This window comes from Callorhinus ursinus, unplaced genomic scaffold (assembly GCF_003265705.2).
Source record: "Callorhinus ursinus isolate GAN/ISIS: 27379988/994484 unplaced genomic scaffold, GSC_fseal_2.0 scaffold29, whole genome shotgun sequence".
NCBI lineage: Eukaryota > Metazoa > Chordata > Mammalia > Carnivora > Otariidae > Callorhinus > Callorhinus ursinus.
In genome coordinates this window covers 1,025,566-1,038,557 of record NW_027397091.1, presented here as the reverse complement: position 1 = coordinate 1,038,557, position 12,992 = coordinate 1,025,566, and the positions used below count along the sequence as shown (strand labels likewise).

At 56.0% G+C, this 12,992-nt stretch overlaps 1 protein-coding gene across 1 annotated transcript; it reads left to right on the top strand.

Annotated features, from left to right (window-relative positions):
• The first annotated feature begins 10,410 nt into the window (after positions 1-10,410).
• Positions 10,411-12,293, top strand: AVP (arginine vasopressin). Its single transcript, XM_025876664.2, has 3 exons — positions 10,411-10,573; positions 11,699-11,900; positions 12,035-12,293. Exons 1-3 carry the CDS (start codon positions 10,454-10,456, stop codon positions 12,217-12,219), a joined length of 507 nt encoding a protein of 168 aa, XP_025732449.1. The 5' UTR covers positions 10,411-10,453; the 3' UTR covers positions 12,220-12,293.
• Positions 12,294-12,992: the final 699 nt, after the last annotated feature.

Below are 12,992 nucleotides of genomic sequence, written 5' to 3'. Positions count from 1 at the left end.
ACCTGGAGGAGGAGGAGGTCAGTTGTGCTGAGCGTAGTGGTGGGGGCAGAAAAGATGGGACTCCGGTTCTGATTTCAGAAAAATACCTCAGTGGATTTTTGGTGGTGGATTTGCTCTACAGCATCCGTTGGCCTTTCACCCTGGTCTTCTTTCAAGCTTCGGTTTCTTTCTCCATCGGATACAGGCCGAGGGAGCTTTATTCAGACGCCTAAGGGATGGGCATATGAGGCGAGCTATGCCAAATAGACACCCCTCCCTAGAATGTGAACCCGAGCAGAGGGACAAAGCCGAAGGCGATCATCCTGCAGATGATCGGCCCCCAGATGCTGTGAATATGGCCGGCAGCTGACCTGTCTCTGAAGACTTGGCCTCAGCCAATGGGAGCCACCGCACCAAGAAAATGCCTGGGAGATCCCCTCCCCGCCAGCCTCCTTGACCAACACCTAATACCCAGATATATAACAAAAATCAACCCCCTTGCCTCAAGGTAGGACAACTCTGGTGTCACACTCAGAGCTCCCTGTGGGATCAGGCTGAGCCTAGATCCAGCTGACACCGCATCTTTGCCTGGCTTCTTCCCCTACCCCGTCCAGCTTCACTCACCCCCGAGGGCCCTCCCTGCCCCATAAATCATGTGTACAAGAATCCCCATTGCAGGGGCTGCCGCTGGGGGATCCGACGCATCCATTTCAGGAGACATTCCCGGCTTTATGTTTCATGGTCCTCCAGGACCATATCAGTTTCTGAGCCTGGGTCTCTAGCTTTCCCCTAAATTAGGAGCTCTTTATTGGTTTTTTTTTTTTTAAAGATTTTATTTATTTATTTGAGAGAGAGAATGAGAGATAGAGAGCACGAGAGGGAAGAGGGTCAGAGGGAGAAGCAGACTCCCTGCTGGGCAGGAAGCCCGATGCGGGACTCGATCCCGGGACTCCAGGATCATGACCTGAGCCGAAGGCAGTCACTTAACCAACTGAGCCACCCAGGCGCCCTATTGGTTTTTTTTTTTTTAAGATTTTATTTATTTATTTATTTGAGAGAGACAGAGATAGTGACAGAGAGCATGAGCGAGGAGGAGAGGGAGAAGCAGGCTCCCTGCCGAGCAGGGAGCCCGACGTGTGGCTTGATCCCAGGACCCTGGGATCATGACCTGAGCCGAAGGCAGATGCTTAACTGACTGAGCCACCCAGGTGCCCCTAAATTATGAGCTCTTAATAGCCTTCCAGTAAATTCCTTTTGCTCAAATTTTCCAAAGCTTGTTACAGAACATAGAACCAGGAGTAGAGGGCTGGCAACAGACTCTCAAGAACATGAGGGGCATGTAGGATTGTCCAGAAAGGGCCAGAAGATAGTGAAACTGACATTCATATTGTGGTTTGGACCCCCGTGTCTTATGGCAGGTGGGGATGAAGCAGCTGAGTCCTTGGAGTCCTGTGACTCCTGAGAGCGGGTTTCTGGAAGATTCTGGTCTGCTGACACAGGATTTCAGGCTTTGAGGGCTTCAAGGACCAGTAATGCCTAAGGGGCCCTGGCCTCATGCCTTAGGGGCCCGACTCTGACCCTCCTCCGGGTGAGACCAGGGGCTATGCCCTCCTCAAATGTGGACCCTGCAGCCTGTGGCCTGGAACAGTCTACCTAATATTCCCATGACCGTTTCTAGGGCAGGAGGGGTCCTCTTGTCTGGGTCTGTGACCAGGTGGGCCCCCCCTGAAGTGTGCCCACATGCCTGCATGGTGGAAGGAGGAGGCCGAGGGCGAGGCACACAGACAGAGCCCAAGCCTGCAGCCTGGAGCACCCACTTGTGTGCGTGTCCCTCAGGATGTGGGACAGAACAAGGCTGAGGGAGAGGCCAGCTCCCCCCCAGCTGCCCTGGCTGCCAAGCTCCACTGCAGATCGGAAGCTGGGCGAACCCTTCAAAGCCTTGAAATCCGGGGGGTGGTGAGCCCTCTTGGGGCTGCTCTGGAAGCTCGGTGCTGGTTGGGGTCCTGCTCCTACTCCTTGCCTGCTGTGGCATTTCAGGACATTTGCTTAACCCTTGGGTGCCTCGGTTTCCACACCAACAAAATGGGGACGGTTGTCATGTCACATCTCATGACATATGGCTTATAGTGTCTGAGCCGAGAACTCATTGTCAGCATGCAGTAAATGTTAGCTAGTTCTACATTATTCCGTGTGCCCTGTTTGGTGCAGAAAATGGATAGGTCTCGGGGCGCCTGGGTGGCTCAGTCGTTAAGCGTCTGCCTTCAGCTCAGGTCATGATTCCAGGGTCCTGGGGTCGAGGCATCGGGCTCCCTGCTCCACGGGAAGCCTGCTTCTCCCTCTCCCACTCCCCCTGCTTGTGTTCCCTCTCTTGCTGTGCCTCTCTCTGTCAAATAAATAAAATCTTAAAAAAAAATAAAAGAAAATGGATAGGTCTCGGAAAGTGAGGGGATCTTTCTGAATTTGATCCGGACACATCTCCAGGAGACCAGCTCCAAATACAGTCTTCCCAGGGGAGTAAATCAGCACAGACCCCCCAGCTGCCTATGGCAGCTCTCGATCTGGAAAACAGTTTTTTGCTTCTCTCCACTGGGGGGTGGGGGGCGTAGAGAATCTCTAGTTGTCAGAGGAATGGTGAGTGGAGTTCCCATCAATATCATTTTTTTAAAGATTTTATTTATTTATTTGAGAGAGAGAGAGAATGAGAGATAGAGAGCACAAGAGGGAAGAGGGTCAGAGGGAGAAGCAGACTCCCTGCCGAGCAGGGAGCCCGATGCGGGACTCGATCCCGGGACTCCAGGATCATGACCTGAGCCGAAGGCAGTCGCTTAACCGACTGAGCCACCCAGGCGCCCCATCAATATCATTTTTAATAATAATGAGTAATGAGGAGTCTTAAAATCAAGGTGACACTAAAATATTGGCAACAATATAATGGATGAGAGTGAAGGAATTCCTGGTTAAACATCCTAGGGAATTCATCTTGCTCCGGAGGAGGAGAGGGAGATGCGCAGCCTCAAACATTGTTTAGGTAAGCTACTAAAAGAATAGAAAGAAAATTTAAAGATAACCGATCTGGGGCACCTGGGTGGCTCAGTCAGTTAAGCATCCAACTCTTGATCTTGGCTCAGGTCTTGATCTTGAGGTTGTGAGTTCAAGCCCCCACCCATGTTGGACGTAGAGAATTTTTTTTTTAAGATTTATTTATTTATTTGAGAGAGCAAGAGCACAAGCAGGGGGAGGGGCAGAGGGAGGGGGGGAGAAGCAAATTCCATGCTGAACAGGAGCCTTATGTAGGGCTCAATCCCACACCCTGAGATCACAACCTGAGCTGAAAACAAGAGTCAGACGCCCAAACAACTGAGCCACCCAGGGTATAGAGATTGCTTAACATAAGATCTTAAAAAAAAAAAAAGATAGCCAATCTATTAGAAGACAAGAAAGAAGGGAAAAGAAGTGAGCGGATGTCATAATAAATAGAAAACAGAAGCTAAATGTGCACAGATGAGCCCAAGCGATCACCACAAAAGTCAACAGATTAAGCCCGCCTTGTGAAAAAACACTCAGTAAAAAATCAAATCCTGCCATGTACTGTTTCAACAGACATTCCTTTTTTTTTATGAATTTTTTTTAAAGATTTTATTTATTTATTTGAGAGAGAGAGATAGAGAGCACGAGAGGGAAGAGGGTCAGAGGGAGAAGCAGACCCCCCTGCTGAGCAGGGAGCCCGATGTGGGACTCGATCCTGGGACTCCGGGATCATGACCTGAGCCGAAGGCAGTCGCTTAACCAACTGAGCCACCCAGGCGCCCTCAACAGACATTCCTAAAGCACGGAGGTGGGACATGAAAAGATGAGGGAAAAGAAGGAGAACGTAGCCACAGTAATATCAGGCAAATAGAATTTAAAACAAAAATACTAATAAGGATCAAGAGATTTTATTTAAGGTTAACAGAAATAATCCATCAAGAGCACACAGCAGTCAGAAACTTGTATGCGCCTAACAGCATACCCTCAAAGCAGGAGAGGTGGATAACGCAGGACTGCAATGAGAGGTGTCAGCAGACCTGTCCTAGGGAGGGTAGCTAAGCACACACATGTGTGGGAAGGCAGAGAAGGTACGAACCACTGGAATCACAATCTTGACCACTTGATTCTTGCATAATACAATTAGTTTTCAAGGATTCGTGTAACATTACCAGACGCTTAAGATCGGCAAACGGGGGCGCCTGGGTGGCTCAGTCGTTAGGCGTCTGCCTTTGGCTCAGGTCATGATCCCAGGGGTCCTGGGATCCAGCCCCGCATCGGGCTCCCTGCTCAGCGGGAAGCCTGCTTCTCCCTCTCCCTCTGCCTCTCCCTCTGCCTCTCCCCCTGCTCGTGCTCTCTCTCTATCTCTGTGTCTCAAATGAATAAATAAAAATCTTTAAAATAAATAAATAAATAAATAAAAAGAAGAAGGGTGCCTGGCTGGCTTGGTTGGTGAAGCACGTGACCCTTGGGATCTCAGGATTGTGAGTTTGAGCCCCACACTGGGGGTAGAGATTACTTGAATAAATAAAATATCTTTTAAAAATTAAAAAAAAGAAAGATTGAAAATTTATGAGCCAAGCACTAAACGCAGTCAGAAAAGAAGTACAGAATTAACTCAAAGACAAGATAAAATGAAATTAATGAAGATAACAGCATAAATTAATGAAACAAATTGGAGATTCAATAAGAGGTTGATTCTTTGAAAACTTGAATAAAAGGCACCAAGAGAGGGGGCCCTGCAGTCCTGGCTGGGAGAAACATAACCTTGGGGGTTGAGGGCATGGCAGACAAAGGTGATGCTAAAGTGCTTGTGCATCATCCAGTGGGCAGTGGGGAGCCATGGAGGGTCTGGAGGGTCCCTGAAGTTAAGCACAAAGGGAAGTGGCGTGGTCGGTCTGGGCAGCTGACGATGGGAGCCTGGGCTCTGCAGGCGATCCAGCCAGAGCTGAGACCAGGTGCAGCCTGAGGAGGTGCAGGAATTGGGGGCTGAGGGTTCCTCCGCCGGTAGCTCTATTACTGCCTCGCTGTGTGACCCCAGACAAGAAGACAGTGAGCTTCCCTGTGCCACAGGGTCCTCCACTTGAAGTGATGGAGAGGATCCTACAAATCTTCCCAGCCTGGGCCAGCAGCCACTCCCTCCCGGTCCTCACTAACAGGACCCCATTTCAGGAGGGGCCTGCAGAAACACGCAGCCCTGGGGTGAACCTTGGCTGACCTAACACACAGCCAGGTGCTTGCTCAGCCTGGAGGGGCTTGGGAGTGGGCCCCTGGGTGAAGGTGAGCGTCCCCCAGAAGGGAAAGGCTCAGAGGAGGGAACCATTTTGTGGCTGCCCCCTTGCCATGAGGAGAGATACCCAGACATGTGGAGGGTGCCAGAGGGAGTAAGGAAACCCCGGGTGACACCCCTGAACCCTGAGCCAGCCACAAGACTACCAACCTCCAGCTCTGAATCCTAGTAAATATTAATATCCTGGGAGTTTAGTCCCCGTTGGTTATGAGGCAGTGGAGTGCTGAAGAACACAGACCCCGGGGCCCAGTTCTGCTGGTCTTTACCTGTGCTTCCTTGGGCAAGTGTCTCAACCTCTCTGTCCCTGTTTCCTGTCTGCAAATGTCAATAAAATATACTTTCTCCTGGGGCACCTGCGTGGCTCAGTCGTTAAGCGTCTGCCTTCGGCTCAGGTTGTGGTCTCAGGGTCCTGGGATGGAGCCCTGCATCAGGCTCCCTGCTCCTCGGGCAGCCTGCTTCTTCCTCTGCCTCTCTGTCCCACCCCTCCCCCTGTGTATGCTCTCTCTCTCTCTCTCTCAAATACATAAAATCTTAAAAAAAAAAAAAAAACTTTCTCCTTCTTAGGGTTTTGTGCAGATTCGAGAAGGAAATGCATGTGAAGTTTGGCCCAGCACTGGCTCATGCTCAGTGCTACGGAGTCTTCGTTGTCGTCTGTGGGTCAACATGCTCTGGGGCCTAGTGTCCTGGGCTGTGTCCTTACTGCCGCCCCCCGACACACACATAGACACACAGACACACACACACATAGACACAGACACACAGAAACAGACACACACACACAGACACACACAGACACACACTGACACAGACACACACACACAGGCACACACACAGACACACAGACACAGGGACACACACAGAGACAGACACATACATAGACACACACACAGACACAGACACACAGAGACACACACACACACACAGACACACACACAGACACCCACACACAGTCACACACACACACACACAGAGACACCCACACACAGTCACACACACACACACACACACAGAGACACACACACACAGACACACAGACACAGACACAGACACAGACACACACACACACACGCAGACACACACACAAACATCCTGCCTCTTCACACCTTATCCAGCCAGGTGTGCCCTCCCCGGCCTTCTTCCCAGGACTCCCCATTTGACCTTCAGTCCCCAAACTACAGGCTCCAAAGGAATATTCGAGAAGACTTCCCGGCGCCGCTCTCCCACGGGGGCCCAGGCGCTGGGGTGCGCCCCTTTCCGGGGCGGGAGCACGGGCCGGGCCCCCAGGGGCGGCGAGTGACGCGGGCGCTGCGCTCATGCGCTCATGCGGCTCTCCGCAGTCAGGGCACGGCTCCCGGCGGCGCCGCCGGTCCCCGAGGCCCTCGCAGCCTCTTCCTGTCTTTCCTTGGGGCCTGGGCGCCCGCTCCCGCCGCCCAGGAGGCCTGGCCCTTCCCCTGGGCTGCGTGGCGGGGGGTGGGGGGGGATCGGGCTCAGGGGGCCGCGGGGGAGGGGGCAGCCACAGGGCCCAGCCCAGCAGGGACACCAGGCCAGGGCGCCCGGGGTTCCAGCCACAGCTGGGAGTCCCCAGAGGCGACTCCACCCATCCTGCCGCTTACAGGTGTTTAACACTGAAGACAGGGTCAAAACTATGTGTCCCGGTTTATTTTGCTTTTTATTTAGATTGTTTTTGCAAGTAAGACCTGTTATGAGGCCTTTTCATTTCTGATCCTTTGAAGCTTAACGTAACCCCCTGTCGAGATCCGATGAACCTTCACTTTGAGCTCCCCCCGAGAGACGTGAGACGAGGAAGCCAAGGTTTGCCGTTTCTCGCTCCTGGTGTGGACCCATCTCAGCTCGGGGCCTGTCTGCCTAAAGCCCAGCATTTTCTCATGCTTGTGATCCTTGCTCGGTGGATCCTCTTTGATTCAATTCAGTGAGCAGTTTGGGGGGATCCTACAACTTTGCTCCCTGCAGTTCACCTCTTCACAGTAGACAGAGCATTTGTGTGTCTACACTGCCGAGGGTCCTCAAGTGTCACTGGTGGACCACAGTGAGGAGAGCGAAAGGTGGACTTAACTGTGGCCACAGAGGCCCTTTGAAAGTGAGGTCAACCCCCTTCCGACAGGCTGTGTGCCTGTCATGTGGTGCGGGCTCTGGATTGATCCTGAGAAAAGGAGAACGAGAAAGAGGAACGGATGGACCCCCGGGGGCAGTTAACTGTTACCTGCTCTCAGAAGAGATGGTCAAGAGGCGCCTGGGTGGCTCAGTCGTTCGGCGTCTGCCTTCGGCTCAGGTCATGGTCCCAGGGTCCTGGGATCGAGCCCCACATCGGGCTCCCTGCTCCTTGGGAGCCCGCTTCTCCCTCTCCCACGCCCCCTGCTTGTGTTCCCTCTCTCACTGTCTCTCTCTGTCAAATAAAATTTAAAAAAAAAAGAAAGAAAAGATGGTGTAACAGTCAGGAAATAAAGAGTATTCTGAGATTTGAGGCTTAACCTGGAGGCTTGCAACTCTTTGTTTTGTAGCTATTTCAGAAACTCTTAACCTTTATAGCACCTTGGTCTGATTCCCTTAAACCCTCATTGAGACAGGAAGTGAGGTTGTTAGTACATTAAGCGAGTAACTTTGGGAACAGGTGTGGCTTGCCCAAGGTCACAGAGTAACCCCCGGGAAAGCTGAGGCTGGTACCCAGAGCTTCCCGCCCTCCCCACCTCCTTTCCATAACCTATTGAAAACCCACTGTGTGGCAAGCACCGTACCAGACTATGGCACTGAACAGAAAAATGAAGTCCTTTCTGCCCTGGGGGTCTCACTCTGGAGGGACACAGCCATACACATGCACAAAAGATAAACAGACAAGGAAATGAGCTGCAGGTTGTAGTAGGTGCTATTAACCCTTCAACACTGACTCAAGTTAGAAAGTAATGGAGGCGGGGCTGAGGGAGGGATGCGCCAGGTGGGCAGTCAGGGAGGTCTCCTCTTAGGAGAGGACACCGATTCACCGAAGCCAGGTGAATGAAGCCTACGGAGGGGTGAGGGTAAGGGGGGCTTCTAGGACAAAGAAACAACACTTTCTGAGATTTCAAAGCAGGAGCGAAAGGAAGCAGATAGATTTGAGATGTATTTTCCAGGTAGGACTAATTAATAAAGAGGGAAGTGTAGGAACGTGGGGTGTTGAAAAGGTCCATGTGACATGTGAGGTGATATATTTGACATGACAGCGCAGTAATAAGACTTTTTCTAGCCCCTGCATGTTCCAAGAAGGTGGGCGTTAGGCCACACAGCTGGCCTAAACTAGGCCTGTGGCCTCCACCACAACCAAGAATCACAAGGGAGCAACAATTTGGACCCAGCTTCTCTCCAGGCCCCATGAATGGAATGAGAATGTTCCTCCTGGGTTAACCCAGGATGCTATTCTCTCTGGAAGACTCTCTTCAGCTCTTTTTTTTTTTTTTTAAGATTTTATTTATTTATTTGAGAGAGCGAGAATGAGAGAGAGAGAGCACATGAGAGGGGGGAGGTTCAGAGGGAGAAGCAGACTCCCTGCCGAGCAGGGAGCCCGATGCGGGACTCGATCCCGGGACTCCAGGATCATGACCTGAGCCGAAGGCAGTCGCTTAACCAACTGAGCCACCCAGGCACCCTCTCTTCAGCTCTTAATAAGAATAATGGCATTAGGGCCCCTGGGTGGCTCAGTCGGTTGAGCATCTGCCTTCGGCTCAGGTCATGATCCTGGAGTCCCGGGATGGAGCCCCGCGTCGGGCTCCCTGCTCAGCGGGGAGTCTGCTTCTTCCTCTGCCCCTCACCCCCCTCTTGTGCTCTCTCTCTCTCTCTAATCAATAAATAAAATCTTTAAAAAAAACAGAATAATGGCATTAACAATACAGTACTGTTATTAATTAGCTTTACAGTGGTGGAGGAACTTTCCTAAAGCTCTTATGTATTACATGATTTCAATCCTCACGACCCTAGGGGGTGGGTACTAGTTAGTATCTTCCCGACACTACACTGGGAGAAGGTGAGGCACCAAGAGGTCAAGTAACCTGCCCGAGTGGTGAAGTTTTGAGCAACAGAGGCTAGATACTGACAGGCCACTGGGCTCCAGTGTCCTCAGAGTCCATAAGGGGATGTTCCTGAAGAGCCTGGCGTCAGGTCCGGACTGTGGGAGGTCTCTCCCTGGGATGCCAAACCCCTTAGAGCACTTGGTGGGGAGAAGGCAGCCCAGAGCTTTCTTGGGCACCCTGGAGAGGAGGCGAAGAGCCTGGGGCTGGGAGAGCCGGGGGCTGAGCAGATCCTGAGAGGAGCAGGGTGGCTGGCCTGGGTCCAAGGACCAGAGGGGCTCTGCGGTGGCCCAGGAGAGGGAGGCTTTAGTCCCTTCATCCCACCGGCTTGGGGTCGTGAACCAAAGTCTGCTTTCTCAGGCTGGGCTCGTTTGCTGTGGCTCCTCCAGCCCCCCAACACCAAAGCTCCCTCGCCCCCACTTCCACCCTAGGCCCAAGAAGGTACCTGCCCCGGCCCCCACAAACTAGGGTCCTTGTTGGGGTAGGGATTGGGGCAGGTGGCTTTCCCCCCATCTTTGAACCCTACTGGGTCTGAACCCTGCTCTGGGTGTGTGTGGGGTGGGGGGTGGCAGTGTCCCCCCCAGGAGACTAACCCTCCTGATGGGGTTCTGCACACCTGACGGTCCTCTGTCTCACCGATCCTGGGCCAGAGCCGACCCTGCTCCCTGCACACCAGCCCCTCGGGCCCCCCTCCCCACCTTCTCAGGGGGCTGTGTCTGGGGACGGGCCCGCTGACCCCCAGCCTCCTCTGGGCAGCCAGAAAGATTGGGGATGGTCTCCGTGAGACCCCCCGCCCCCATCCATCCCTCTCCCCGGGTCCAGAGAGCCACAATCACGGTCGCAGCAGCTCCTGTCACACGGCAGCCACGCGGCTGCCAGTAACAGCCTGCAGGCCGGCACCCCTCCTCCCTAGCCGCCCCCCCAGACAGGTCCACGTGCGTCCCCAGATGCCTGAATCACTGCCTGGCGGTCGTGGGCTCCTGGGGAGTCACTGGGGAGGGGGGGTGGCGGCCACGTCGTCTCCGGGGGAGCACCTGCAGACATAAAGAGGCAGCCTGCAAAGGCAGCCCAGCACACTCCACACACTGTGCCCACCTGCACCAGGATGCCGGACACCATGCTCCCTGCCTGCTTCCTGGGCCTGCTGGCCTTCACCTCCGCCTGCTACTTCCAGAACTGCCCGCGGGGCGGCAAGAGGGACTTGTCTGACCTGGAGCTGAGACAGGTATGAACGTGGCACAACTCGGGGCTGCCTGGAGGGGACAGAGCCCCTGGGCCCGCGCTGCCCTGCCGGGGCCGGGAAGGAGGGAAGTTGTGGAAGAGGCCCGGCTTTAGGGGAAGCAGCAGGGAGGCTTGGCAAGGCTGGGCAGGGGTGGCGGGGGACAGGCTGTCAGGCAGGCTAGGACAGGCTGCAGGACTGCCGGGACACTATCCCCATCCAGGCAAGGGATGCAGGGAAACCCGTGTTTCTCCAGTAATGGGGCTTGGGGCCGATCAGGGAGAACTGGATAGCAGGGTCTCCTCTGTGCCCATCGGAGTCTCACAGCCGCAACGGGCTGTGTCATAGCCAGCATGGGAGGCCTTCCCCATCCAGCCGTCACCCTCTCCTAGCCACAGCTCCCCGGGGCCCCACGCAGAAGCGGCCCATTGCTCTGAGCTCCTTCGAGTGAGAGTGCCACCTCCTGCAAGGCAGTTATGCTGGGAACCTAGCCCAATTCTCCCGCCTGCTTGTCCAGTCAATTCCCTTCCCCATGCTCAAACCCTCCCAGGCCGCAGGGGGCTCAATTCCCGGCTATTGAACAAACTTGAGTGGGTCTGTGGGCAGCCCCCACAGACTACCCTTCCCTCTGTTTGGCACCTTCCGACACCTGAGTCAGCGAGGTGCCCCGTGCCCTTCCCTGGGGCTCAGGCTCCTGCCACCCACAGTTAGTGCCTGGACGGTGAGCCCAGGTCCGGGCCCCCAGAGGCCCACCAGCTTGTCCAATCGGGCCAGGAAACGGGAGGAGGGGCCTGGAAGTGTTCTGGGCGGGGCAGAGCCCTGTCTGCCGGGGGCGTGCGTTCTAGAGATCAAGTTTGAGTCCTGGGGACAGGGGAGGAAGGTCTGCCTTAGGGGAAGGGTGGGCGGCTGAGAGGGGCGCGCACACCTCTGATGGCCCCAGAGCTGAGAGGGAGGGTCTCCTCGGCGCAGCCCGGTGCGGAGCGAACGAAGGGGGAGGGTGCCGAGGGCTGTCACCGAGAGCCGGTCCTCAGTCACCTGAAGACCCGAGGACTCTAATGGGCGTGCGCCCCCTCCCGCGACCGCGACCCCCGGCCTCGCTCGGCCCGCGCTCACCCCCCGCCCTCCCGCCAGTGTCTCCCCTGCGGCCCCGGGGGCAAAGGGCGCTGCTTCGGGCCCAGCATCTGCTGCGGCGACGAGCTGGGCTGCTTCGTGGGCACCGCCGAGGCGCTGCGCTGCCAGGAGGAGAACTACCTGCCGTCGCCCTGCCAGTCCGGCCACCAGCCGTGCGGGAGCGGGGGCCGCTGCGCCGCCGCCGGCATCTGCTGCAGCCCGGGTGAGCCGGGGGCCGGGGACCGGGCCGGGGGGCCGGGCGGGGGCGGCCCCCGGGGTCCCCGCAGGCCTGGCCGATCTGGGTCCCACCCGCGCCGCGCTCACCCCGTGCCCTCCCCCCCTCCCCTCCGCCCGCAGAGAGCTGCGTGACCGAGCCCGAGTGCCGGGGGGGCTCCGGCTTCCACCGCCGCGCCCGCGCCAGCGCCAGCGACCGGAGCAACGCGACCCAGTTGGACGGGCCGACCGGCGCCTTGCTGCTGCGGCTGGTGCAGCTGGCGGGGGCGCCCGAGCCCGCGGAGCCCGCCCCGTCCGGCGTCTACTGAGCCGCTCGCTCGCCCCCCTCCCCCCCTCCCCCCCTCCCCCCCGCAGCCTGGAAAAATAAACCTTTAAAAATGCACCCACGAGTGTCTGTCTCCGTGTCCAGGGGCGGGGCGGGGGCGCAGAGGAGACGGTGGGGCGCGGACCCCCCTCCCTCACCCGCCCCAGCCAGTCCGCGATCCGCAGAGGGGAAGCGATCTTGGCTCGGTAGAGGGCTACGGGGAACTAGGGACGGCGCGACCTGGGGGGGCCCTGCAGGGGCTGCGTGGATCCTCCGGCAGAGGGACAGAAGTGAAGGCGAGGAGAGGAAAAGACATTGGTGGACAAGATGGCAGGAGAAGTCAGCGGAAGCCCAACGACGGAGAGAGCGACGTTGAGAGCGTCCGAGGGAAGAGAAAGGTCGAAGGGGAGCCAAAGGGCGACCGGGGGTTCCCCTCTCCATTTACATCCCAGGAGACCGAGGCACGACTTCAGGGACCCACCCAACTCCCCAGATTTCCAGTCTCCTATTTCATCCAGGGCTGTGCTGTGCTGTGTGTGTGTGTGTGTGTGTGTGTGTGTGTGTGTGAGAGAGAGAGAGAGAGAGAGAGAGTTTGGAGCGGGGAGGGGGGGGGCGCGGTGGGGAGGCAGCAAATCACCGCAGACGCAGCAGACAGAGGGCCAGGTACTATCTGTCCAGGAGGAAGTTAGCAGCCCTTCAGCCAGAGTGGAAGACAGAGCCCACTGAGACCCTAGCCACATGCCCCCATCCGTGTAGGCACACAGATCACACACACTA

Excerpts from the sequence above, each read along its gene's own strand:
- AVP (XM_025876664.2), top strand. The coding sequence starts at position 10,454 with ATGCCGGACACCATGCTCCCTGCCTGCTTCCTGGGCCTGCTGGCCTTC. Across the intron at positions 10,574-11,698 it reads CTGACCTGGAGCTGAGACAG|TGTCTCCCCTGCGGCCCCGG; the intron begins GTATGAACGTGG and ends CCCTCCCGCCAG. Across the intron at positions 11,901-12,034 it reads CGGCATCTGCTGCAGCCCGG|AGAGCTGCGTGACCGAGCCC; the intron begins GTGAGCCGGGGG and ends CTCCGCCCGCAG.